A 27,979-nucleotide genomic window follows, 5' to 3' on the forward strand; every position below is an offset into this window, starting at 1 on the left:
CTTTAAGTTACACTTTTCCAACGCTAGTCATATTATTGCCTACATATTACAATTGAAAGGTTATATGACGAAAAGAGACGTGTAATTGAATTAACTTTCATTGAATTATCAATGTTATTTCGCTGTTCACTAATTTTTATTGTTGAAACAAATATTATGCCACTTTTGTTTCTAAACATAAGTTAAAAGCTTCATCAAGTGCCTTCAAACTTTTTGGTATTTGATTGTCAATGAACGAGACGTTCCTTCTTGCGAAGGTCTATTAAAATACATTCAACTGTACATCGCAAATTTTCGGCAAAGATACGTTGCGCTACGCATGGTTTGCAACCAAATTGCCGGTAGAAACGGAAAGAATTTTTCAAAATATCATTGATCTTTGTTTTTCCTTATAACCCCTGAAGATTCCCTGAGCATGCGTGAAAGTGACATCCATTGGATGTTGTAGGTGCCGTTTTAATTTATGTTTTCCGTGTCTATATGGAAAATATCATCCTGCAACCTGTAAAGCTGACAGCGCATACGACGATTAATTGTATATTACCCTCATATTCTGCAACATTGTAACTCACTGTATTGCTAAATAAAGTTATCTGTATCTTTATTTATAGATACGATACTATACTGCACTACCTTTGTTTTTCAGAAGTACAGTGTAATGTTCCTTCGGACAGGCATGCAGGCACTGCGGCGACCACAGTCGTTATGAAGCAAATAAAAAAAAATCAGATGGCTCTGAGCACTATGGGACTTAACGTTATGAAACACATAAAATGTATTCGGAGTTGCGAATCTGGAGAATCATCAGGTGAAAATCTGTATCGGATATTGCATTGTACTTCTGAACATCACAGGTACTGCAATATCACATTTATCCGCCGACAACTTTCAATTAAAATATCTCCCCTGTACGGGAATATACTTAATATATGTACGAGTGTACGTTGTAGACACATGCTTGACGTCATATGGAAGTTTGGGTCTAGCCTAAAGGTAAGACGGTAAGCGCAAAATCTACGTTCGAGTCCTGATACATCACAGATTTTCATCGTCGTCATTGCATGGTACACCTGATGGTGGTCCATATTAGGAACCGTGAATACATTTCACGTATTTATTTCCGATGCTTGTCTCCTCATTGAAACCTGTGTCTGGCGATCGAAGCGTTCTGGTGCAAAGCAGTTCTCTGTACTTTACCCGACTACAGGTCCAAAGGGTTTCGGAACTCACGATAGGCATATATTTTCAGTAAAACCTTAAGCATTTAGTCATTTACTTGTAGATAGCTATACATGTAATACACTCCTGGAAATTGAAATAAGAACACCGTGAATTCATTGTCCCAGGAAGGGGAAACTTTATTGACACATTCCTGGGGTCACATACATCACATGATCACACTGACAGAACCACAGGCACATAGACACAGGCAACAGAGCATGCACAATGTCGCCACTAGTACAGTGTATATCCACCTTTCGCAGCAATGCAGGCTGCTATTCTCCCATGGAGACGATCGTAGAGATGCTGGATGTAGTCCTGTGGATCGGCTTGCCATGCGATTTCCACCTTGCGCCTCAGTTGGACCAGCGTTCGTGCTGGACATGCAGACCGCGTGAGACGACGCTTCATCCAGTCCCAGACATGCTCAATGGGGGACAGATCCGGACATCTTGCTGGCCAGGGTAGTTGACTTACACCTTCTAGAGCACGTTGGGTGGCACGGGATACATGCGGACGTGCATTGTCCTGTTGGAACAGCAAGTTCCCTTGCCGGTCTAGGAATGGTAGAACGATGGGTTCGATGACGGTTTGGATGTACCTTGCACTATTCAGTGTCCCCTCGACGATCACCAGAGGTGTACGGCCAGTGTAGGAGATCGCTCCCCACACCATGATGCCCGGTGTTGGCCCTGTGTGCCTCGGTCGTATGTAGTCCTGATTGTGGCGCTCACCTGCACGGCGCCAAACACGCATACGACCATCATTGGCACCAAGGCAGAAGCGACTCTCATCGCTGAAGACGACACGTCTCCATTCGTCCCTCCATTCACGCCTGTCGCGACACCACTGGAGGCGGGCTGCACGATGTTGGGGCGTGAGCGGATGACGGCCTAACGGTGTGCGGGACCGTAGCCCAGCTTCATGGAGACGGTTGCGAATGGTCCTCGCCGATACCCCAGGAGCAACAGTGTCCCTAATTTGCTGGGAAGTGGCGGTGCGGTCCCCTACGGCACTGCGTAGGACCCTACGGTCTTGGTGTGCATCCGTGCGTCGCTGCGGTCCGGTCCCAGGTCGACGGGCACGTGCACCTTCCGCCGACCACTGGCGACAACATCGATGTACTGTGGAGACCTCACGCCCCACGTGTTGAGCAATTCGGCGGTACGTCCACCCGGCCTCCCGCATGCCCACTATACGCCCTCGCTCAAAGTCCGTCAACTGCACATTCGGTTCACGTCCACGCTGTCGCGGCATGCTACCAGAGTTAAAGACTGCGATGGAGCTCCGTATGCCACGGCAAACTGGCTGACACTGACGGCGGCGGTGCACAAATGCTGCGCAGCTAGCGCCATTCGACGGCCAACACCGCGGTTCCTGGTGTGTCCGCTGTGCCGTGCGTGTGATCATTGCTTGTACAGCCCTCTCGCAGTGTCCGGAGCAAGTATGGTGGGTCTGACACACCGGTGTCAATGTGTTCTTTTTTCCATTTCCAGGAGCGTATTTGTAGTGATAATAAAGGTTAGCAAACCACCAAATACCATTGGAAATTCAATAAAGGCTCAAGCAAACACGTGTTCTTCATCACATTACTTTTAAGAGTAATATGTATGAAATAATATGACTAGTATTGAAAAATATGAATTTAAAAGAAAGGAAAACGAGAGCGGGACTCGATCCAGCGATCAACCACTTACGGAACTTCAACGTCATTACCAGTGCCGTGTTCTGCCCAGGATCGTAACGCGGCGGTGTATCACTGACGGTTAAAAGTTTTCTTGCCAGTTTTTCGAAATCGTCGTAGTACGCCTTGCTATGTACACATTATCTTGTCCTAATGGACCAGAACTAAAAGTGTACGAAGCTTGAAATAAATTCATGATCCGAACTTCGTGGCCTCCCCTGGCGAGTAACTTTCTAGAGCTCTGGCAGCCTCCGAAAGCTGATCTTAAGCGAGACACGCCGGACGTCAATCATTCTCAACACATGTTTTCCCTGCTGGAGAAACCTGGCCAGATATTAACTTGATTAAAGCCAGTGTTAAAGGTAGTGCATCTTTCTCTAAAACTTTTCGCCTGTCTCGCAGGTACCTGAACTTGTCAGAAGCAGACGATGTGACGCGCCAGAAGCTGTACCATGTGATGGCGGCGCTGGCGCTGGTGGAGTTCCCCTACTACTACATGGTGCCTCTCTCCATGGAGAAGGCCGGCGACCTCGTTGACAAGCTCAACGACATAAACATCACGCGCTTCATGATGCAGGTTTGTGCACTTCAAAATTCATAGTTTTTCGAGAAGAAGTTTCAAAGCACTGCTTTCAGTTAGTACAAATACACGCAATGGCTACGCGTTTTTACACCGTTTACAATTGGTAAAAACAAAGGCTGAAATTTGTGCTTCCTTTAGAAGAGTTAAAAACCACACGGCGGAACAGAACTGCCACCAGGGATTGGTTATTCGTGTCCCGACTGACTGAGTCACTCACTCACTGTGGCATCATCGATCAACTCAACCGCTGAGGATAGAAAATTGATATTTACAAACGGTTTTTATTTTATACTATAGGTGTCGGTTAAGAAGGGATTTTTCAAAATTCCACCCCTAAGTCGTTGAAATAAGGGATGAGGTATCTGGTTTCTCGGTCTGAAATAAAGAAATATTGTTTCAGAGTTTTTTGAAATTTAACCGATATGGAGGTAAAATAGTTGGTGAAAGTTTTAAAAAAATAAATCATTGTTAAAGAACTATTAAGTATTTGTGGAGCTAGATATATGAAAACTTGTATTTGACTTCTCTGTTGGAAAAAAAAGTGTTTCAGTGTTTTTTTGGAAGTTCAACCCCTAATGGGGTGTTTTATGAATTATTTCATTGTGAAATCATTTTTAAAGCTAATGGAAATTTTAATTTCGCTTGTTGGTGAGAAATAAGAAATACGTGTTTCACTGTTTTTGGAAACTGAACTCCTATGGGGGTGAAATAGGGGAAGAAAGTTTTTATGGTAAAATTTCATTATTCAAGCATTTTTTATGATAATACTATGAAAATTTGTAATTGGCTTCTCTGTGAGAAGTAAAAAAAAACGCAATTCACTGTTTTTGGATACTCAATGCTTAAGGAGGTGAATTACAGGGTGAAATGTTTTATGAAAGTATTTCATTTTGAAATCATATTTAGCTACATCTGTGGCAACTGGTTTTTGTCTTCCCAGTTAGAAAAGAAAAAAATAAGTGTTCCCCTTTTCTCGGAAATTCAACCGCTAAGGGGGTGGAATAGGGTGAGAGTGATTCAGTGACTCATCGTCAGCCACCCTAAACAGCTAAGGATAGAAACTTGAAATCTGAAGACCGTATGGATCTTATACTATTAGGGGATGAAGTTTCTAAGCATGTACCACCACAAGAATGCAAGAAGCGTGATTAACAAAAACCTTGGACTCCAGCTACCAGAATCGCTTTTTGGGCAGAAGTACATTCATTAAAGACCGTGCTTCTATGACCTTAAAGTGTGTGAAAAGTTTAGGCCTTGCGATTTATGAAAATAAAAATTCGAGTGCAGAAAAAAGGTAAAAAAAGACTGTGCAGATCATACAATCTATGCAAGCTAAGCAGCGGACGCTAAACTAGTAGAGTCTAAGAATGCTAGGCGTAAAGCATACCGAGAGAGTTTTCACCGGGAATGGGAATTACCAGACGCAGTCAATGGGCAGCCGAGACGATGAATACGTCCGTGAAGCGCATTCTGACAGCAACAGTTCGCAACAACTGCTGCCCCATCATCCATTAAACGATACATGTACGAAAACTAAAAATGTTCCGTATTCTTTGCAACTGCACACTACATTCGTTTCGTTGAGTTTCTCTCAGACTCAACAACAATATGCGTATTTGCTGTGCATCTGCTCTTAATTTTATGGAAAACTGACTTGGCCCGCTGGCGGAACATTACTTCAGTCCTGAATATGAATTTTTCGAGCATCTTGTAATGCCTTCTGTATTTCGTTGTAGAATGTGGCGTGTAACGTTTACTGTTGGTCTGTGTGAACTGCAGATTGTATCTGCTACAAGCAGAAGTGTGACTAATTTAATTCTTGTCTTAGCTGCCTTGACAATTTCTCCTGACTCATTACATACTCAGCTCTATGTTTTTCAGTATCTATTTGTGTGTGCGGCCGACTTTTAAAGGGGAGCGAACATCCAGTGTAATAGGGCTATAGCTCACGAAATCAAATGTAATTTCTGTACAATGTGTTTTTAGAAAATTGTGTCCAATAGCGTCTTTGGATTAGTGGAATAACTCTTATTTATGCGAGTTCCATGAAATAGAGTGCAATCTCTTACACTGAAGTAACCATATTTTAAACTATTTTAAACAAGAGCTACATTACTTCTGGCGGCGACAGCATTAAAATACAAACAAGACTGAAACCTATGACCAACTGACTCATATGGCAAGGGGTTAAGTGCAGCGTGGTGGGGAGCGGGTAGAACGCTTGATGACACCATATCACGAGCTGAGGCTGTAATGTCCTGAGTATCAGTTCGTGGCTCAGTGGTGTGTACTATGGTTTTGCAGAGATCAGAGAAACATCAGGGTTGGATGCATTACTGTCCGATTTGATACTGGTAAGAAATACATTTCTGAAGGTCGATTTATTCTGCGGAAGGAAAGTTCGAAGTATTGCAGCGAAACAGAGAAAATCGTTTGGTTTATAATCAGATTCCATGAATTCAGGAATATATCTCTGTCTAAATTTGATTATCCGTTGAAAAATATCACCGGCCGGATTGGCCGAGCGGTTCTAGGCGCTTCAGTCTGGAACCGCGCAACCGCTACGGTCGTAGGTTCCAATCCTGCCTCGGGCATGGTTGTTTGTGATGTCCTTAGATTAGTTAGGTTTAAGTAGTTCTAGGGGACTGATGACCTCAGTCGTTAAGTCCCATAGTGCTCACAGCCATTTGAACTTTTTTTTTTTTTTGAAAAATGTTGATGCATGCTTGAGAGTAACACGTGCCAATTTCTGTGCAACTATGTCGGCAGAGGAAGAACTTGCAGCTACCTTGGTGCAACTACAACCGAATTCAATAATTTTTTTCGTTTTTTTAAAAAAATTCCGTTTCAAATGAAAATAGCATTACAAATATTAAATGATTGCTTTTAACGTCACTAATAGCAAGACATGTGTACGGATTGTTTGTGAACTACTTTTGTTAGAACTGAATGACAGAATATAAATAAGTACAGTGCATCACAAAAGTATTCGACCACCCTCCTTGTTCTTCAAATGTGAAGTTCTCTTCGAACATTTGAGGCCAACGAGAATTAATTGCCAGTCCATTCTGTTGTGTGAATATTGTCTGACACTGTACCACAAGCAGGTCGCTGTATAATATAATTAACTACGTGCAATGTATATTTGCATTAAAAGACACCACAACATGCAGTTACTTTATTATTCGTATAGGCTGCAATGGTTCCAGCTGTAGACCGAGCAGGCTCATTGTGTGTTGCGTTTCCGTGTTGTTAATACGCTTGGTGCACAGTACGATGGGCGGAAAGGAAACAATACGTCATCTGAAAAGAGACAACTTGTTATATTCCGTAACGCTAAAGGATGTTCCGAAAGACAGATTGCCGCATTGTTGCAAATTAGTAAGAGTAGGAGACGAGGTATTGGCAGAAGTAAAGCTGTGAGGACGGGGCGTGAGTCGTGCTTCGGTAGCTCAGATGGTAGAGCACTTGCCCGCGAAATGCAAAGGTCCCGAGTTCGAGTCTCGGTCGGGCACACAGTTTTAATCTGCCAGGAAGTTTCATATCAGCGCACATTCCGCTGCAGAGTGAAAATCTCATTCTGGGAAGAGTACTATAGGTGACATTATACGAAGATTCAACAGAGAAGACAGAATTGAAGATAAGCCAAAAACATGGTGACCATAGAAGGTGAGTAAAAGAGAGGAAACTGGAGTAATAAGAAAACTTTAAATAAATCTACTGTGTCCAGACTAACCGCCTGCAACTCTCGCTTCCCGCGAAGCAGACCGGTAGAGCGGGCCCCGGACCGAGTAGGGGTCAGTCTGGTCGGTCGACCCGGAAACACAGACGTTTCCTGGAGACCACCAGGAGGCGTCCACGGCGCCGCAAGAGTTCGCTACAGCCGCGGACCTCTTTCCTTCCGCTCGACACGTGACTGCAAATAGAGCCAGCCATATCCATGCGCCAAGCAGGGTTAGGCTGGCGCAGGAGCCGAGCGAGCCCACTGGTGTTATTGTAGCCGCCGCGTCATCGTCCACCGCCGCCAGCGAACCGGAGCCATCCTCGCAGGGCCTCTACTCGTCCTCGGACTTAGCTGACGGCAGCGTGGACTCTTCACGAGACGCCCGGGGCTTGGTTTGGAGAAGTTGTATGGTTACTACAGACAGTTTATGTTTGGAATAATCTCTGATTTAGTTATTGGTAGGATTGGAGGATCAGTCCTACCTCACGAATATTGTTTTATAAATTTTGAAGAAAGACTTTAAATAAAAACGCTATAACTCACACTCTGAGATTTTCCTATCCGCGGACGGCATATATATTAAAATCCAAGGTCGCTGGCCACGAAACTTGCTGCCGCAGTGCAGCAGGAACATGGGAATGACGTGCCCCTTGAAAAGGTCCGACAAATTATCAGACGAGAGGGGTATAAAGGTCGAGTGAGCAGGAAGAAGCCTATGATAATTGAGAGGAATAGAAACGAACGACCGGAATTCTAGAAGCAGCACGAAGTTATTTTTGTCGATGAGTGTCAAGTGCAGATGTTCTCCTCAAACGGAAGACCTTGGAGTAAACCGCGTGAAGAATTTTAACCGAAGCATCTGAAACCCACAGTTAAACACGGTGGTGGAGCCGTCATGATTTGGGGTTCCATGTCTTCATGTGGGGTAGGCGAATTAGCATTCATTGAAGGTACTATGGACAAGCCTAAGTATCTGAACATCCTAAAGCTTTCACGAACGTTCAAATTGTATCAAGTCAATGATACGAAGCATAAAGCGGATATTGTGAGACTATGGACGCTGTATAATTGCCCTAAGGTTTTCGATACCCCTCCTCGGAGTCCAATCTTGACCCCAATAGAAAATCGTTGGAGTGAATTGAAGCGAATAACATCAAAACAAGGTTTAAAGGAGCAAATACTGGAATAATGGCGACAAATAAGTTCATAGCAAGCCTAAATGCTTGGAACAAGTGATTAAGCAAAAAGGACTGCATACAAGGGATTAAAATGAACAAAGTCGTGATTAGTATAACTGCCACCCGAAAACTTTTGTGGCTGTGATAGCAAGTTTCTTTACGTGGTATTGTTTATGCTGTTTGAGTTAAGTTTACAGATAATAAAATGCTGTTCTGTTATTAAATGGTTCAAATGGCTCTGAGCACTATGAGACATAACATCTGTGGTCATCAGTCTCCTAGAACTTAGAACTAATTAAACCTAGCTAACCCAAGGACATCACACACATCCATGCCCAAGGCAGGATTTGAACCTGCGATCGTAGCGGTCACGCGGTTCCAGACTGAAGCTCCTAGAAGTGCACGGCCACACCGGCCGGCTGTTATGTTATTAATTACATAGTCCAATACCATTTTGTGCCGAGACTACTACTGTAATATGTGATGACTGTATATAATGAAATAAAGATGAAACATATCACTGGTGGCCGAATTCTTCTGTGAGTCACTGTACATACCGTCAATATTAGACTTGACTGCTGTTTCACTCCATATCTTCCTTCCAATCCACCTACTTTTATGCTGTGAATGACTACATTGCCGAATTTCTTCCGTTTCTTGTGCCGCTGTGACAATTTCTTCAGAGCCTGTGCCTTCGCTGCTCGATGCACGCTCGAGAAACAAAAGCTGGTTAAAGTTGAACGCTCACTCACCGGTGAACGCTGCTGCTGCCAGCTGCACGCACCTCCCGGAATGCTTGCCGTCAGTACACTTCCACATCGTCAATTAAATAGGTGTTGCACGCTGCAGGATAAACGCGTTCAACGCTTCCCGCCCCTCTTAGCTCAGGCCACGGCTTTAATGTCATCAATTCATACCACTGTAGATCGTTATTTCAATGACTTGCTTGCCCTTGTCTTGTAGTACAACGAGGAACAGAATAGTCACAGTTAGACCGTTAATCGCACTTGAAAACGGCTTCCTGAAAGTACAGATTTGTCAGCAGCTGCATACACATCGGAACGATCACCCAGCAGCAGGTCAGTAACTCCTTAGCAGCATTCGGACCGAGCGGTGATGACGGCGGTGGAGAAGTCCACAGTAAGATGGCCATGTCGCACCGATGGTGCATCAAGTGCATATCTGGACCAGAGGATCTGCCCGTCGCGTGTGAGCAGGTGACGCCTGTATATAAGAAGGGTAGAAGGACGGATCGTCAAAATTACAGACCAATATCGTTAACATCGGTTTTTTGCAGGATTCTCAGTTCGAATATAATGAATTTCCTTGAGACAGAGAAGTTGGTGTCCATGCATCAGCACGGCTTTAGAAAGCATCGCTCCTGCAAAACGCAACTCGTCCTTTTTCCACATGATATCTTGCGAACCATGGATGAAGGGTATCAGACGGATGCCATATTCCTTGACTTCCGGAAAGCGTTTGACTCGGTGCCCCACTGCACACTTCTAACTAAGGTACGAGCATATGGGATTTGTTCCTAATTATGTGAGTGGCTCGAAGACTTCTTAAGTAATAGAACCCAGTACGTTGTCCTAGATGGTGAGTGTTCATCGGAGGTGAGGGTATCATCTGGAGTGCCCCAGGGAAGTGTGGTAGGTCCGCTGTTCTTTTCTATCTACATAAATGATCTTTTGGATAGGGTGGATAGCAATGTGCGGCTGTTTGCTGATGATGCTGTGGTGTACGGGAAGGTGTCGTCTTTGAGTGACTGTAGGAGGATACAAGATGACTTGGACTGGATTTGTGATTGGTGTAAAGAATGGCAGCTAACTCTAAATATAAATAATTGTAAATTAATACAGATGAATAGGAAAAAGAATCCCGTAATGTCTGAATACTCCCTTAATAGTGCAACGCTTGACACAGTCACGTCGATTAAATATTTGGGCGTAACATTACAGAGCACTATGAAGCGGGACAAGCATGTAATGGCAGTTGTGGGGAAGGTGGATAGTCGTCTTCGGTTCATTGGTAGAATTTTGGGAAGATGTGGTTCATCTGTAAAGGAGACCGCTTATAAAACACTAATACGACCTATTCTTGAGTACTGCTTGAGCGTTTGGGATCCCTATCAGGTCGGATTGAGGGAAGACATAGAAGCAATTCAGAGGCGGGCTGCTAGATTTGTTACTGGTAGGTTTGATCATCACGCGAGTGTTGCGGAAATGCTTCAGGAACTCGGGTGGGAGTCTCTAGAGAAAAGGAGGCGTTCTTTTCGTGCATCGCTACTGAGTAAATTTAGAGAACCGGCATTTGAGGCTGACTGCAGTACAATTTTATTGCCGCCAACTTATATTTTGCGGAAAGACCACAAAGATAAGATGAGAGAGATTAGGGCTCATACAGAGGCATATAAGCAGTCATTTCTCCCTCGTTCCGTTTGGGAGTGGAACAGGGAGAGAAGATGCTAGTTGTGGTACGAGGCACTCTCCGCCACGCACCGTATGGTGGATTGCGGAGTATGTATGTAGACGTAGAGTGTCGAGGGCGCTCGTTCTGAATTGACATCGTCTCCATACGTTCTTACACGTCCTCTAAATCAGAAGTAGCGGCCAAGACATCAAAATTGTACCATTACAGTAAATCGTCTTCAGTTTTCACAGTTTCCTTACAGAAACCCTGAAATTTTGAGCTGCTCTTACTCCTGGTGCACCTTGAATCATCACTTCTCTACTCAAAGTGCCTTCCACATCAGGTATTATCCAAGTTTCCCCGTTCAAGATCGCTGATTAATCTATGACAGTTAACATATGTCTTATTTCCAGACCCGCTGCAGCAGAAAACACGTTGCAATTCATGAGAACATTATAGTACTATTATTTTATGTTTTCCCGTCTTTAACCACGGTCCCGCCGCGGCTGTGATCATTTCTCAAAATTAAAAATTTACTAACATTCACGATAAATATTATAGTGAAACATCAACAGTGCATGTTTGACATTTTTATACATACACTGCCGGCCGCTGTGAACGAGCGGTTCTAGGCGCTTCAGTCCGGAACCGCGTAACTGCTGCGGTCGCAGGTTCGAATCCTGCCTCGAGCATGGATGTGTGTGATGTCCTTAGGTTAGTTATATTTAAGTAGTTCTACGTCTAGGGGACTGATGACCTCAGATGTTAAGTCCCATAGTGCTTAGAGCCATATACATACACTAAAGGACTGTTTTGGCTTTTTAGCCATATATGCAAACATCAGTTGGCATTTGGTTACAAGTATAAAAAGCCTGTAATAGATGATAATATATTTCTTCTTTATTTTTGACTAAAGATTTCAGCCCCATTGGAATCATCATGTTAACTTTCAGAGACCTGTGTAAAATGCTATAAAGTTTTGTACTCTTCAGAAACGTTAATCACGGTTCTTATTTTAAGAACATAACGTTCTTTAGTCTGTGCCATTCTTGGATTCGTACTGATTTATTGCAAATTCTGGAGCCTTCATGTCCCATTAGCACCATCCGCGATGAAATTATTGCATTTATTAATGCATAGTTTTCAACAGATATGCTCCACAGGAAACCTTTTCACAGTTCAAGATCATGCTGTATGGTCCTTTCTGATACCTTGTTCTTCACAACATTTGCTATCATATTCCGTATCAGGTTCTACATTGTGATACAGTTATTAAAGTACCTCTATTATCAGCTGTCCAGCCAAATCAAAGAGCATTATTCCTGTAAACCATCTCTCTGACATTGTGTGGTTATTGCCTTTCATTCCACGATTGATGAACGCCGAATAGTTATGGTACAGAGATTAGCAGTAGACCAATGTGCTTGTCAGCCAGAGCTGACGCAATTTTCGGGCACAGTTCGGTTTCATATATTTTCTGTTTGTGGTGGAGTGTTACTGTATTGTTCTTTCACAGTACAATTTTTCCTATAAAAGTGCTTTTATAAGAAAATGTGACAGATTGTTTTCAATTACGTGTATATTTTTTACATCGTTATCTTTAATTCTCCTCGTTCTCGAACGTGTTTCCTACATAAAAACAAAACTACTCAGCGCGACAACGAAACAGCTCATTCATATTAAGACTGGAACTGTTCCTGTAGCAAGGATAGAATTCCAGTGGGTATGGGTGAGGATGGCCTGAGAGACAACTCACCAAAATTTAGGCATCTCTAAAACATTTGACTATTAGCACATTTCAAGAAAGTTTGCACACTTCACCTGCTGCCCTAAGTGAATACGCATTCAGAAATTTCCAAGCTTCGTTAACACAACTAAAACACTGGAGCAAGTTAACACAGGTGATCGTAACTTCATTCATGCTTCAGCTATTATCATATAACCTGTTGCACTTATCTAGACATTCACTCAAATGGAATATACATAAAGCTCCAATAACTAACTTCGTCAGTTATACGTTCGTCAGAAACTTTACATTCATTCAGATTCCCCAAAAACTGATACTACACTCCTGGAAATGGAAAAAAAAACACATTGACACCGGTGTGTCAGACCCACCATACTTGCTCCGGACACTGCGAGAGGGCTGTACAAGCAATGATCACACGCACGGCACAGCGGACACACCAGGAACCGCGGTGTTGGCCGTCGAATGGCGCTAGCTGCGCAGCATTTGTGCACCGCCGCCGTCATTGTCAGCCAGTTTGCCGTGGCATACGGAGCTCCATCGCAGTCTTTAACACTGGTAGCATGCCGCGACAGCGTGGACGTGAACCGAATGTGCAGTTGACGGACTTTGAGCGAGGGCGTATAGTGGGCATGCGGGAGGCCGGGTGGACGTACCGCCGAATTGCTCAACACGTGGGGCGTGAGGTCTCTACAGTACATCGATGTTGTCGCCAGTGGTCGGCGGAAGGTGCACGTGCCCGTCGACCTGGGACCGGACCGCAGCGACGCACGGATGCACGCCAAGACCGTAGGATCCTACGCAGTGCCGTAGGGGACCGCACTGCCACTTCCCAGCAAATTAGGGACACTGTTGCTCCTGGGGTATCGGCGAGGACCATTCGCAACCGTCTCCATGAAGCTGGGCTACGGTCCCGCACACCGTTAGGCCGTCTTCCGCTCACGCCCCAACGTCGTGCAGCCCGCCTCCAGTGGTGTCGCGACAGGCGTGAATGGAGGGACGAATGGAGACGTGTCGTCTTCAGCGATGAGAGTCGCTTCTGCCTTGGTGCCAATGATGGTCGTATGCGTGTTTGGCGCCGTGCAGGTGAGCGCCACAATCAGGACTGCATACGACCGAGGCACACAGGGCCAACACCCGGCATCATGGTGTGGGGAGCGATCTCCTACACTGGCCGTACACCTCTGGTGATCGTCGAGGGCACACTGAATAGTGCACGGTACATCCAAACCGTCATCGAACCCATCGTTCTACCATTCCTAGACCGGCAAGGGAACTTGCTGTTCCAACAGGACAATGCACGTCCGCATGTATCCCGTGCCACCCAACGTGCTCTAGAAGATGTAAGTCAACTACCCTGGCCAGCAAGATCTCCGGATCTGTCCCCCATTGAGCATGTTTGGGACTGGATGAAGCGTCGTCTCACGCGGTCTGCACTTCCAGCACGAACGCTGGTCCAACTGAGGCGCCAGGTGGAAATGGCATGGCAAGCCGTTCCACAGGACTACATCCAGCATCTCTACGATCGTCTCCATGGGAGAATAGCAGCCTGCATTGCTGCGAATTGTGGATATACACTGTACTAGTGGCGACATTGTGCATGCTCTGTTGCCTGTGTCTATGTGCCTGTGGTTCTGTCAGTGTGATCATGTGATGTATCTGACCCCAGGAATGTGTCAATAAAGTTTCCCCTTCCTAGGACAATGAATTCACGGTGTTCTTATTTCAATTTCCAGGAGTGTAAATTAAACCAGTTATAAGAAAATGACAAGTAAGCATCCATGAGTACGACACACCTAGACTGACCCCTTGCCTGAACTTTAATCACACAAGATAAGCACTCCATCAAATACAGATAGGATTGCGTTTATCCAGTCTCCTATGCCACATTTAAATGTAGAAGTTCCACAAACTCCAGAATTCCTATTACACATCTCGTTAGAACACAGAGTCTCTCCTTTACTCCGCCCAACTGTCCGCTGATACTGACAAAAAGCACGGTGAACATTCCACCATAGCATCACTGCTCTGTAGCCCGAACAACACATCGTCTCATCGGTGATCAAAACTCGAGACCAAAAGGCCTCTTCCTGTTCCCGCCGAGATCCGCGGCTGCCGCATCAGCTCCCTCGTTCAGACACGGATATCGTGGATTCCTGCAGCAGAGGCGCGACGCCACCGCGGCGGGATATTTAAGCTGTGTTGCGGAGGGCAACGTCGATAACGGAACACCCTCCCCACCACCCGATTAACTTGGAGCTGGGGGGGGGGGGGGGGGGGGGACGAGGAGGAGAGAAGGAGACGAGAACCTAACACTGAAGCCTCGTAACAGGTCCCTCCAGTACTCCAGTAGCGGACATGGGCACATATCAATGAGAGCAAGCCGTCACGATTATACTGGAGGACACCTTCAAACGTGCCACCACATCAGCGCCCAAAGCCCCAGCTTCTCTGGTTTCGAACTTCAGCGTGGCCTCTGCGTCTGTCAGAAGGCAGTCAAGGTACTCGCAACTAAGCACAACAAGAAACCAAACCTAGCTTTATATTCTGGCAGCTAGTACTGAATAAGCGGTTTATACACTCTTATGTCTCTAACCTAGGACCCTCCTGGAACGGATTAACCTGTGTCTTCGCTTAGAAGCGGGATCTCTTACAAGTAAGGTAACCGGAGTTACAAACCACAGAATCGCTCCTGGCCCCCTACACCGAGGGTACAATTTCCCGATGACTTTGTCTGCCGTATTACTTGAGGCTTGAAAATTGCTGACCCACACTTTATGCACAGGACGAAATGAGGTCGCCCACCTACCTACGTAATACCTACGCTCCGTCCGTTCATGGGCCAGTCTCAGATTTTTGTGCGTTCCTTTCCATCTTTCCCCGATTTGCGCAGTGTCGAATTTCTTTGAAAGCAGGTTGCTAATGCTCCACAACTTGCACAGTGGACTATTAGTCTTGAAGGAGAATATCACGTAGGCTGGGGTCTGCTTGAGAGCAATGTAGGTGGAAGTGTTGAAGGCATAGACCAACCAAGATAGTGATACGTCCCAATTCGTATTTTCTTCGTCACGGTAAGCGGTTCACTCTTTCAGCGAATGGGGGATTATGGTAATACGTCGTGGTTGTGGTGTGACAAATGTCAGTATCAAAGCAAAACGCGCGGAGCCCGGAGGAACTAAAGGTTTGAGCGTTGTCCGAGACAAGAATCTGAAAAGAACCAAAATCCCCAAAAATGGCCTCCAGCGCCTTGATGGTTATTTCCGTGGTGTTTCCCTGCGCCAACCAACAGAAGTGCATAACCAGCACGTAGTGATTGCCCTCACATGAGCGCCGAAGGGGACCGACATAATCCACTTATCCCCATTCTATATGCCGTTTAGTAATCACTGATGCTAGTAATTCACGGCAGGAGTCGGAGAGAGGCTTACTTGCGACACAAATTTTACACGTCACAACCATGCATCGCATATCATTATCCATGCCCTCTCACAGGAAATGTTCCCGTATTTTGGTTTCGGTCATCTAAGTGACCCCCTGCTGGTATCTCGAGGCAATATTTACAGACACTGTGTATCAGTTCCATGGACAAAACAGTTCGATGCTCATCTTTATCTATCACCGAGGAATACGATATAGCTCTCCTGAGAATATACGATTTTTACCTCCTCACCGCCATGGATCTGTTTTTTGATCCACCTTATCTCTTTACCGGCGTCCTGCTGCCCCTTTAGGTCACGAATAAAGCTAGGACACTCCGACAGCGTGGCGCCCCATATTTCTATTGGACGCCCCTGTTCCAGGTCTTCTTCCACGGGAAGCTCTTCGTCCCTGAATATCCTATTTAACCTGGCGGCTACGACATTTTCGGAACCCCTCATTTGCTTAATGGTGAACTTAAAAGGTTACGAACATACTATCCACCGCTCTATTCTTCCTGTCCGCCGCGGTCTGGCGAGCACCTAACTCAGAGCCTGATTATCAGTCTCCAGTAAAAAGGGCTGGTGCTCGACATACAGCAGGAACTTTTCGATGGCAAACAGTACTGCTAACGCCACCAGTTCGTAAACTAAATACTTATTTTCAAGATCTGTAAACGGTTTGGAAGCATAGACGATGGGACGCTGTCCGCCTACACACTCCTGTAAAGGCACAGCGGCTACCCCTTTGGGTGGAGCTTCCGTCTGAACAATGAACCCCTTATTAAATTGTGGCATCGCCAGAACAGAAGCAGCTGCCAACATCGCCTTAAACCATGAACGCCTGCTGGGAGGACCCCTTCTCAAATTTACGGCCCTTCTTTCTGAGCTGATTCAGAGGAGCAGTAGTTTGAACCAAATTTAACTGACGAAAATAGTCATTCTACATCTACATCTACATCTACATCCGTACTCCGCAAGCCACCTGACGGTGTGTGGCGGAGGGTACCCTGAGTACCTCTATCGGTTCTCCCTTCTATTCCAGTCTCGTATTGTACATGGAAAGAAGGACTGTCGGTATGCTTCTGTGTGGGCTCTAATCTCTCTGATTTTATCCTCATGGTCTCTTCGCGAGATATACGTAGGAGGGAGCAATATACTGCTTGACTCTTCGGTGAAGGTATGTTCTCGAAACTTCAACAAAAGCCCGTACCGAGCTACTGAGCGTCTCTCCTGCAGAGTCTTCCACTGGAGTTTATCTATCAACTCCGTAACGCTTTCGCGATTACTAAATGATCCTGTAACGAAGCGCGCTGCTCTCCGTTGGATCTTCTCTATCTCTTCTATCAACCCTACCTGGTGCGGATCCCACACTGCTGAGCAGTATTCAAGCATTGGGCGAACAAGCGTACTGTAACCTACTTCCTTTGTTGTCGGATTGCATTTCCTTAGGATTCTTCCAATGAATCTCAGTCTGGCATCTGCTTTACCGACGATCAACTTTATATGATCATTCCATTTTAAATCACTCCTAATGCGTACTCCCAGATAATTTATGGAATTAACTGCTTCCAGTTGCTGACCTGCTATTTTGTAGCTAAATGATAAGGGACCTATCTTTCTATGTATTCGCATCACATTACACTTCGCTACATTGAGATTCAATTGCCATTCCGTGCACCATGCGTCAGTTCGCTGCAGATCCTCCTGCATTTCAGTACAATTTTCCATTGTTGCAACCTCTCGATACACCACAGCATCATCTGCAAAAAGCCTCAGTGAACTTCCGATGTCATCCACCAGGTCATTTATGTATATTGTGAATAGCAACGGTCCTATGACACTCCCCTGCGGCACACCTGAAATCACTCTTACTTCGGAAGACTTCTCTCCATTGAGAATGACGTGCTGCGTTCTGTTATCTAGGAACTCCTCAATCCAATCACACAATTGATCTGATAGTCCGTATGCTCTTACTTTGTTCATTAAACGACTATGGGGAACTGTGTCAAACGCCTTGCGGAAGTCAAGAAACACGGCATCTACCTGTGAACCCGTGTCTAAGGCCCTCTGAGTCTCGTGGACGAATAGCGCGAGCTGGGTTTCACACGATCGTCTTTTTCGAAACCCATGCTGATTCCTACAGAGTAGATTTCTAGTCTCCAGAAAAGACATTATACTCGAACATAATACGTGTTCCAAAATTCTACAACTGATCGACGTTAGAGATATAGGTCTATAGTTCTGCACATCTGTTCGACGTCCCTTTTTGAAAACGGGGATGACCTGTGCCCTTTTCCAATCCTTTGGAACGCTTCGCTCTTCTAGAGACCTACGGTACACCGCTGCAAGAAGGGGGGCAAGTTCCTTCGCGTACTCTGTGTAAAATCGAACTGGTATCCCATCAGGACCAGCGGCCTTTCCTCTTTTGAGCGATTTTAATTGTTTCTCTAACCCTCTGTCGTCTACTTCGATATCTACCATTTTGTCAACTGTGCGACAATCTAGAGAAGGAAGCACAGTGCAGTCTTCCTCTGTGAAACAGCTTTGGAAGAAGACATTTAGTAATTCGGCCTTTAGTCTGTCATCCTCTGTTTCAGTACCATTTTGGTCACAGAGTGTCTGGACATTTTGTTTTGATCCACCTACCGCTTTGACATAGGACCAAAATTTCTTAGGATTTTCTGCCAAGTCAGTACATAGAACGTTACTTTCGAATTCATTGAAAGCCTCTCGCATAGCCCTCCTCACACTACATTTCGCTTCGCGTAATTTTTGTTTGTCTGCAAGGCTTTGGCTATGTTTATGTTTGCTGTGAAGTTCCCTTTGCTTCCGCAGCAGTTTTCTAACTCGGTTGTTGTACCACGGTGGCTCTTTTCCATCTCTTACGATCTTGCTTGGCACATACTCATCTAACGCATATTGTACCATGGTTTTGAACTTCGTCCACTGATCCTCAACACTATCTGCACTTGAGACAAAACTTTTGTGTTGAGCCGTCAGGTACTCTGTAATCTGCTTTTTGTCACTTTTGCTAAACAGAAAAATCTTCCTACCTTTTTTAATATTTCTATTTACGGCTGAAATCATCGACGCAGTAACCGCTTTATGATCGCTGATTCCCTGTTCTGCATTAACTGATTCAAATAGTTCGGGTCTGTTTGTCACCAGAAGGTCTAATATATTATCGCCACGAGTCGGTTTTCTGTTTAACTGCTCAAGGTAGTTTTCAGATAAAGCACTTAAAAATATTTCACTGGATTCTTTGTCCCTGCCACCCGTTATGAACGTTTGAGTCTCCCAGTCTATATCCGGCAAATTAAAATCTCCACCCAGAACTATAACATGGTGGGGAAATCTACTCGAAATATTTTCCAAATTATTCTTCAGGTGCTGAGCCACAACAGCTGCTGAGCCCGGGGGCCTATAGAGACATCCAATTACCATGTCTGAGCCTGCTTTAACCGTGACTTTCACCCAAATCATTTCACAATTCGAATCTCCGTCAATTTCCTTCGATACTATTGCACTTCTTATCGCTATAAACACGCCTCCCCCTTCACTGTCCAGCCTATCTCTGCGGTATACATTCCAATCAGAGTTTAGGATTTCATTACTGTTTACGTCTGGTTTCAGCCAACTTTCTGTTCCTAGTACTATATGGGCGTTGTGACCGTTTATTAATGAGAGCAGTTCTGGGACCTTTCTATAGACGCTTCTGCAGTTTACTATTAGCACATTAATATTGTTATTCCTTGTTGCATTTTGCCTACTCCTGCCTTGCCGCGTCTCAGGAGGCGTCTTGTCGGGCCTAGGGAGGGAATTCTCTAACCTAAAAAAAACCCATGTGCACTCCACACGTACTCCGCTACCCTCGTAGCCGCTTCCGGCGTGTAGTGCACGCCTGACCTATTCAGGGGGACCCTACATTTCTCCACCCGATAGCGGAGGTCGAGAAATTTGCACCCCAGCTCTCCGCAGAATCGTCTGAGCCTCTGGTTTAAGCCTTCCACTCGGCTCCAAACCAGAGGACCGCGATCGGTTCTCGGAACGATACTACAAATAGTTAGCTCTGATTCCACCCCGCGAGCGAGGCTTTCCACCTTCACCAACTCCGCCAACCGCCTGTACGAACTGAGGATGACCTCTGAACCCAGACGGCAAGAGTCATTGGTGCCGACATGAGCAACAATTTGCAGTCGGGTGCACCCAGTGCTCTCTATCGCCGCCGGTAGGGCCTCCTCCACATCTCGGATGAGACCCCCCGGCAAGCAGACAGAGTGAACACTGGCCTTCTTCCCCGACCTTTCCGCTATTTTCCTAAGGGGCTCCATCACCCGCCTAACGTTGGAGCTCCCAATAACTAATAAACCCCTCCCCCCGTGTGCCTGCTCGGACCTTGCTGAAGGAGCAGCCACATGTCCACTCACAGGCAGAGCGGGCGATGCCACACGGCCAGCCTCCACATTGACCCTCCGCCTCGTGTGCCGCGAACGCCGCTGAACCCGCCACTCCCCTTGGGGAGAGGGTGGCCCAACCGCGCCCGGTACCCGCGAAGATGTCTCGACAGCAGGGACAGTGGGTGAAGCATCTAACACCTGGGGTGCACCATGCGACGCACCAGACTCCCCACTGCCGCTACACTCCGAGGCAGCAGCCTGAAGACGGCTGACCGCAGCCATCAACACGCTCAGCTGTTCGCGAAGAGTGGCCAGCTCCTCCTGCGTCCGTACACATTCCTACGAAATGGGAAACCTCTTTGACATTTCTCGGACGACGATATGAATGGATGGCTTTCGTGCGTCCCGGATTCGCCCGAACCCTTCTGGCTGAGCGAAGTTAGACTTCGACAGCTTAAATACAATGCCCGCGCGTCGGAGTGGTCCAGAGCGTACCTAACAAGCAACAAATGTTGCTCAAAATTCTCGCTAAAATAGCATCATCCACGTATTGGTAGATACACTGGAAATTCAGACTTGAGAACACCCTATCCAACATATGAGAGAGCACGGCAGAGCCTGTCGATAACCCAAACCGAACTACATTATATTCGTACAGATTCCAGTTGGTTCAAAATGGCTCTGAGCACTATGGGACTTGACATCTGAGGTCATCAGTCCCCTGTAACTTACAACTACTTAAACCTAGCTAACCTCAGGACAACACATACATCCATGCCCGAGGCAGGATTCGAACCTGCGACCGTAGCGATTGCGCGGTTCCAGACTGAAGCGCCTAGAACCACTCGGTCACACCGGCCGGCATTCCAGTTAGTAATGAAAGCAGTTATTGGATCTGATCTCCCGGCCAATCGTACCTGATAATATCCTTGATTCAGGTCCAAGGTCGTGAACACCATCGTCTTCTCCAACCATCGGGTAAGGGAATGCAACTTTATCTTCTTGATGAGTGACCTATAATCCACAACTGGCAAAACTCCGCCTTGTCTTTTCCGTACTAGAAAACTCGGTGACGCATAAGGTGATTTAGACGTCCTAATCACGTCTTCATTGCGCCTACCTCGGCTTTCAGCTGCTTCGTGTGACGTAGCGATAGTCGGCACAGAGGGGACCTAACTGGAGTTTATCGGTCAGCTCGATTCCACACTCCCCCCCCCCCCCCCAAATATCTCTCCCAGCCGATCGGATAACAAATCCCGGAACGTTTCACACAATTCACGAATTCTCTGACGTTGTTGCTCATCGAGGTGCTGAAGGGTGAAACCACTTATCTTAGTTCCACTTTCCCCTCCTGCTATTGCTGTCCTTCTTTCCTATGCAGGTAAATGATGATAGCAAAAGTGAAAAGTACGATGCTCACTACCGAAGCTAAAATAAAATTTAGCTTTCCTCCGATCTGGGGTCAGACCTACCTGATAAATAAAATCGGACTCGAGGATTATCAGCACAAACGTGCATCCCTCATACCTATCTTCGAAGTGAAATTTTGAATTCTAACCTTGACCCGAACGCTTCCTATCAGCACCATATTCGTAGAATCGGCCACCTTAATAGTCTCTTTATACCAAGTATCACTCATAAAACTAGACGAGCTACCGGAATCCAATAAGGCACACTGTGGCTCCTCATTAAGACTGGCGCACGCAAACGGCACCCTATACCCATATGTGGTTACGATGCACCTACAGAATTTTGTTTATCTAGCCAGGCCCCGTTTCTTATGTCAGAAGCTCCCTCCGCCACGAGGGAGAGTACAGTCCCTCCTCAAGTGTTTTTGCTTCTGGCGTCTATAACAGCGAGGGTGATCTCCGTAACCCCACGTACTTGGCCTTAATTCTTTCCACATTACCCTACCGTCTTCACTAGGACCACTTCGCGTTCTGTCTTCTTGCCTAACAGCTTGCCCCAAAGCGATCAGTTCGTTGTTCAAAATCTAATGGTCTACTGCAGACGGTAAACTGAGATCTGTCAAATGCATTCCCTCTAAGATGTTTTCAACAATCTGCTCTTCATTAAAAAATAATAAGAAAACATGCACGGCCCTGCGTAGTCCCATCACTTCATTCTCAAATAACTCGTCGTTCTTTTGTACCATATAATATTCCATACTGATCAACTCACGACGTGCGCGAGACGACAAAAACCTCTCGCAAATGTCGCATCTAGATTCAGTAAACGAAGGTTGGTTTCTGACTGCCTGTTGCACTAGATTCTCCAGTCTGCCAGGAACCACTGGGACCAGCAAATCATATAACCGATTGCTAGGAAAACGTAGCCACTCAGCACGTTCTTGCTGCGCCAATAGATAACTCAGTGTGCAATAAACTTTGTCTGCCTGATTAATGTAATACTAGCACTATGGAACATTCTCTGGAATTCTCTCACATACCCCGTATGGCTTCTCTGCTCATTATTAACTATCCCCTCAACCTTCTCCCGTATGATGGCTTTCATCTCCTGGACCCTGTTTAATGATTCATTCATAAGGTGCTCTATATCATCATTAAGAGGTTTAATTACCAGGTCCTCTAATTGCTGAATTCCGGCCATTCGTTCTTGTAATTGCACCTGCAACAGATGACAAACCTCCTCCTGCACATTGACGCTACGCAACTCGGCAATCATATTGATATAATGTAGCACTCGCGCCCTCACACTACTTACTTGAGCCCGAGACGGCTCAGCCCCATCTAAAAACACTATCAATGTCATAAGCTCAGTCAATGCAGCACCAATGCAAGTGGCAGCGGCACTCACTACCTCGACAATGTTACCGTCTGATCCGCGGACCTGAGGTAAGCTCCGCGTCAACTCGGTCCCGATCCCGCTTTCGTCCTCACACCTGACGACTAAGTCCTAACGCAGCCGATCTCTCTGGAGATCCGCAACGTCGGTCATCTCCCTTGCTGCCATCCAAAAAACAATGGACACAAGTAGCAAATGCGAATACTACCCACCTGATACAGTATAACTGCAAGACTCAATTTAAAAAAAACATTTAAAAAAATTATTTCCTTAATCCAGTAAGTATCCCCTCTCACCAATCCAGAACGACGCTCTGCCACTAGGGTGTAGCATGGATAGAATCCTAATGGATGTGAGTGATGAAGTGTTGAGACGAAATGAACCAAAATTTAGACATCAACAAAAACATTTATTAAGATCCGATCATCAGCACATATCAAGAACTAGCTCCCCTAAGTGAATTTGCATTTGGAAAATTACCAGACTTCTACCAAAATTTAAATACTGGAGCAAGCCAAACACAAATGATCATAACTTCAATTATGGTTGAGCAACTGGTGTATGACCTGTTACACGTACCTAGACATTTACTCAAATGGAATACACATAAGACTCCAATAACAGATCTACTACATTTCGCTCTTTCTCTGACAAACCTCGTTAGTTATACGTTCATCAGAGACTTTACATTCATTCAGATTCCTCAAAAAATTAAATAATTGAAACTAAAGCAGAAACATTTGGAACAGAGAACACTTCTTTCACGTTTAGTTAAGGTAGCAAATCCCGGTCCTTGTTGTCCAACAAAAACACCCCTACTTTTCCCCTTACTGACAACAAGCTAACGGGTACAACTAGTGACACCGGGCTAATTCAGGTCGCACTTAATGCATTCAAAAACGCAATGGAATCTCGCGAATAAACGAAGAACAAATAAGCACATATATAAGCACATATATGTCGACTGACAGGAAAGTTGTGAAACGGCCACAAGCCACCAACAATTTTTAAGAGGCAACCTGCCAATGAATATTTGTCAAGAATATAGAGTGTGGTGTCAAGCCAAGCAATTACAAGCACTTTCTAGCACACACTCAGCGCTCCTTCGGCTCAAAATTTAACATAAATAAATACGACTCCCTAAACTAAACAAAGCCAGTTATAAGAAAATGACATAAACATCCATGGATACCAAGTGCCCAGACTGACCCTTTGCCTGAAGTTTAATCGCACAAGATAAGCACTCCTCAAATACAGTTAGCCTTGCGTTCATTCACTTTCCTATGCCAAATGTAAATGCAGAAATTCTACAAACTCTGCATTTAGTATTCCACACCTCCCTACAACACACAGTATCTCCTTTACCCCGGTCAGTTATCTGCTAATACTGACAAAAGCCCCATGAAGATTCCATCACAGCAGCACTACTCTGTAAGCCGATCAACACACCCTCCCCTTGGTGTTCAAAACTCAAGACCGATAGATCACCTTGCAGGAAATTTAAGCGATGGCGTGACTTTGTTAATGGTACAGTACTTCCAGTTTAGAAAGAGCATTGTTTAAAACTTGATGAAGAGTCGGTTGGTGGGTCAAAGGGAGTACTGTCCTCTTTTGTCAAAACGGATAAAAAACAAATTTACATGTATTTTTATTTTGGGTGAACATGTTAAGGAAAAAAATTGAATGCAGATATAAAAATGGCTATATATTATGGAACAAATGTTGACAGCACTCCCGATGGAAGTAGAATTGACCAGATGAGCTAAATAATTAACTACGTCAACATAGAAGACAATATTGTGAAAGTTCGAGAATTTTTAATTTTTTTGTTTTTTACCCGAAGCTACGTTCAGTCTCTGTGCAAATCATTCCTTAAATCTTTATGGAGTTCACGAACTTTGTGTTCCCTCTGGTGTCTCCTGTTCTCGAACTGTAGAGAAAGTATATTCAAACTCCACATTATCTAAATCTAGATGAGAATGTTTGTTTTTGGAAGATATTAACATCCATCCAAGGCAAGTTTCGTTGCCCCGGGACTCTGACGTGCTTAGACCGCCATTGCTCCCATGTTGTCCTTGGCAAGAAGTTCTTGTCTTATGGCGTACCATTCCTTCACCGGCGTCGCTGACAACTGCTGGATGCAGTGGATGCGCTGCACTACATCGCACCAAAGCTTCAGAACTCATGTTCGATAGGATTTAAGTTGGGGGAACGGGCAGGTCAATCCATTCGCCGAATCTCCTCTCGTTCTCAGAACTCCACCTGCGCTGTTCGATGCGGTCGCGTATTGTCATCCATGAAAGGGAAGTCGAAGTAAGCGATAGAAAATGAAACGAAGTTTGCCGCTCTCCCCATTTATCGCTGCTCCATATCTAAGGCCATATATTCGACTCGGCGAGCACCAGTTAAAAGCGAAACAGCTATTTTTTCAATTTTTTTCCTGTGAGGTGTGTTGGACAAATACAAACCTACGATTCGACCAGGTAATCCTTGATGAGATTGTAAGGTGTCAGGCAAATCCAACACCTTCCATGAAAACCCTGACATAATAAGCAAATCTTGTAGTATGTCACATAGCTCCGAATAAATCGTGACATTAAATTAACCAAAGTAATACTAGTAACGAGTGAGCAAATGGAATACCACAGACTAACACAAGGATACCTAAATGCATGTCGTACCTTCCCACCGAGAGACCGACGCAGTTCCGAGGGGAGAAACGAGGACAGAAGCCGAGAGCAGAACCGTGTTAAGCTAGAAGGCCCTACGATAAGGGACGGACTGGACACCCACGTCGCCAGCTAACCACTAGGGCTCACCACCCGCACGTTTTAGCCTGAGACTTTTTCGCGTCTCAGGTATGTCAAGGACCACCCCCCAGCCCATGTTAAAAGATAGAGCCCTCCAGAAGAACAGTATAGATCTTACGATAACGCTAAAAGGACCACACCAGCTGCAGGTTTTAGCGTGAGACATTTTAGCGTCTCTGTTACATTGCAAACTTTAAAAACATTGCCCCACCACGAAAAGTATAACGTTTCTCATTGGATAGACAGAATCTTTGTAGGCGGAGCTTAAGGTTAACATTGAGACCCTGATAGGTCAGATAAAAACACAGCCATATAGCTTTTTTTCAAACCAACTTCGGTAAATTGTAGTAAGGAGAAGTTAGGAGAGTTGCTTCCGAGATGGCGAGGTGAGCGGAGCTGTGCTGCCCGCCGCTGCCCTGACGCTGCCTAAACACTGACAAGGTAATGAACGCACACGATGCTGCATTTCTGAGAGCATAAAGCTTCATTCAGAACTGCAGAAGTCTCATTTGTTACACCCCCTTTTTGCGTAATACTAGTGTCGATCGTTAATTAAAACTCATGTTGTTCACATTTGCCACTTGAAGAACAGATCTGAAACGCGATGATTTTTCTTTTATATAGTTATTGAGAAGCCACATCAGCCACTGTAATTTGTGACAAGTTAGATAAGTAATTAAAGATAATTGAGGGTCACTGTAGACCATTTTGATAGTTTTCTCTTTTGTGAAACTTAAATTAAACCTAGAATATAGATGTGATATGGCATAGGTCATCCTTCGATCGATTGTAGAACTTGGAAACCCATTCAGGGAGTATTCGTTCACATTTTTGTTGAACGCAGTTGGTTTTTACCATCCTGTACTAAAACATTTCCTTTTATCAATAGTGCAATTTATAAATGATGTTTTGTGAGTAGAATAAAATTTCCAATTGTAAATTTAACTGCTTTTTCGACGTTATTTTACCAGCTAACTAAAAATAGGAAAGCCTTGAACCCTTTCCACTATATTTAGTTAGTATTAAGATTCTTTTACAGGGAGTGCAGTGGAGCTGACGCTGAGATCATTTAGTATTTGGTTATATCATCGCTAGTCTCACTCAACTCTTCTGAATTCTACATGTCATGTGTGGTCTGGCGTCTCCTTACCAGCAACAGGTCCCAGGTTCAAACTAGTTAATTCCCTAAAAAACACGCTCAGAGCGTCGTTGTGCGAAAGTGGTAGGGAGACACGATATAGAACAATCAGACACCACCATGAATGTTTAGAAGATTCCTAATTGCAAATGGTTTCCCTTCCTTCATAATTCTCATAGAGCATTTGTAACTTCCGCGCAAACTTTGCCCACTTGTTTCCTACTCTTACCGCGGCAAAAAACTTTACTATTAATTTTGTACAATCATATTTTTAAAACACTTATCATTTTAACAATTAATTGTTTCATTCATTGAAACCCAAATAAAAACCTAACAGTCCGCAGCTCGTGGTCGTGCGGAAGCGTTCTCGCTTCCCGCGCCCGGGTTCCCGGGTTCGATTCTAGGCGGGGTCAGGGATTTTCTCTGCCTCGTGATGACTGGGTGTTGTGTGATGTCCTTAGGTTAGTTAGGTTTAAGTAGTTCTAAGTCTTGGGGACTGATGACCGTAGATCTTAAGTCCCATAGCGCTCAGAGCCATTTGAACCATTTGAGCCAAAAACCTAACAAAAGAAGATTGGTTTTAGTGCGTTTTACCTCAGTTCGTCTCAAAAGCGGTCATAGCAAGGACAGCGAAATGTGGTCGCAAAATAAATTTTTATCTATTGGAATATTTGCGTTTTAATTAATTGAAGACATATCAAACTACAACTCATGTTTTCCCAACCATCAAAACACAAATACACAAAAAAAGAGAATGACCCTTAATGACACCTTGCTGTCCGAGAGAGCGTTGGTGTCGGCTTTTCAGAAAGTGGCAAAGAGTAACGCACCTGAAACTTTTTCTTATGTCTGTGCGAAGCG

At 45.0% G+C, this 27,979-nt stretch overlaps 1 protein-coding gene across 1 annotated transcript in view; it reads left to right on the forward strand.

Annotated features, from left to right (window-relative positions):
- LOC126267797 (sodium channel protein Nach-like) overlaps positions 1–27,979 on the forward strand; it is a 192,930-nt gene that overhangs the window by 48,638 nt on the left and 116,313 nt on the right. The window contains exon 4 of the mRNA XM_049973101.1: positions 3,308–3,482. Coding sequence (XP_049829058.1) covers positions 3,308–3,482 — 175 coding nt within the window. The remainder of the gene's footprint in view (positions 1–3,307; positions 3,483–27,979) is intronic.

Source organism: Schistocerca gregaria, chromosome 4, assembly GCF_023897955.1.
Source record: "Schistocerca gregaria isolate iqSchGreg1 chromosome 4, iqSchGreg1.2, whole genome shotgun sequence".
Classification (NCBI taxonomy): domain Eukaryota; kingdom Metazoa; phylum Arthropoda; class Insecta; order Orthoptera; family Acrididae; genus Schistocerca; species Schistocerca gregaria.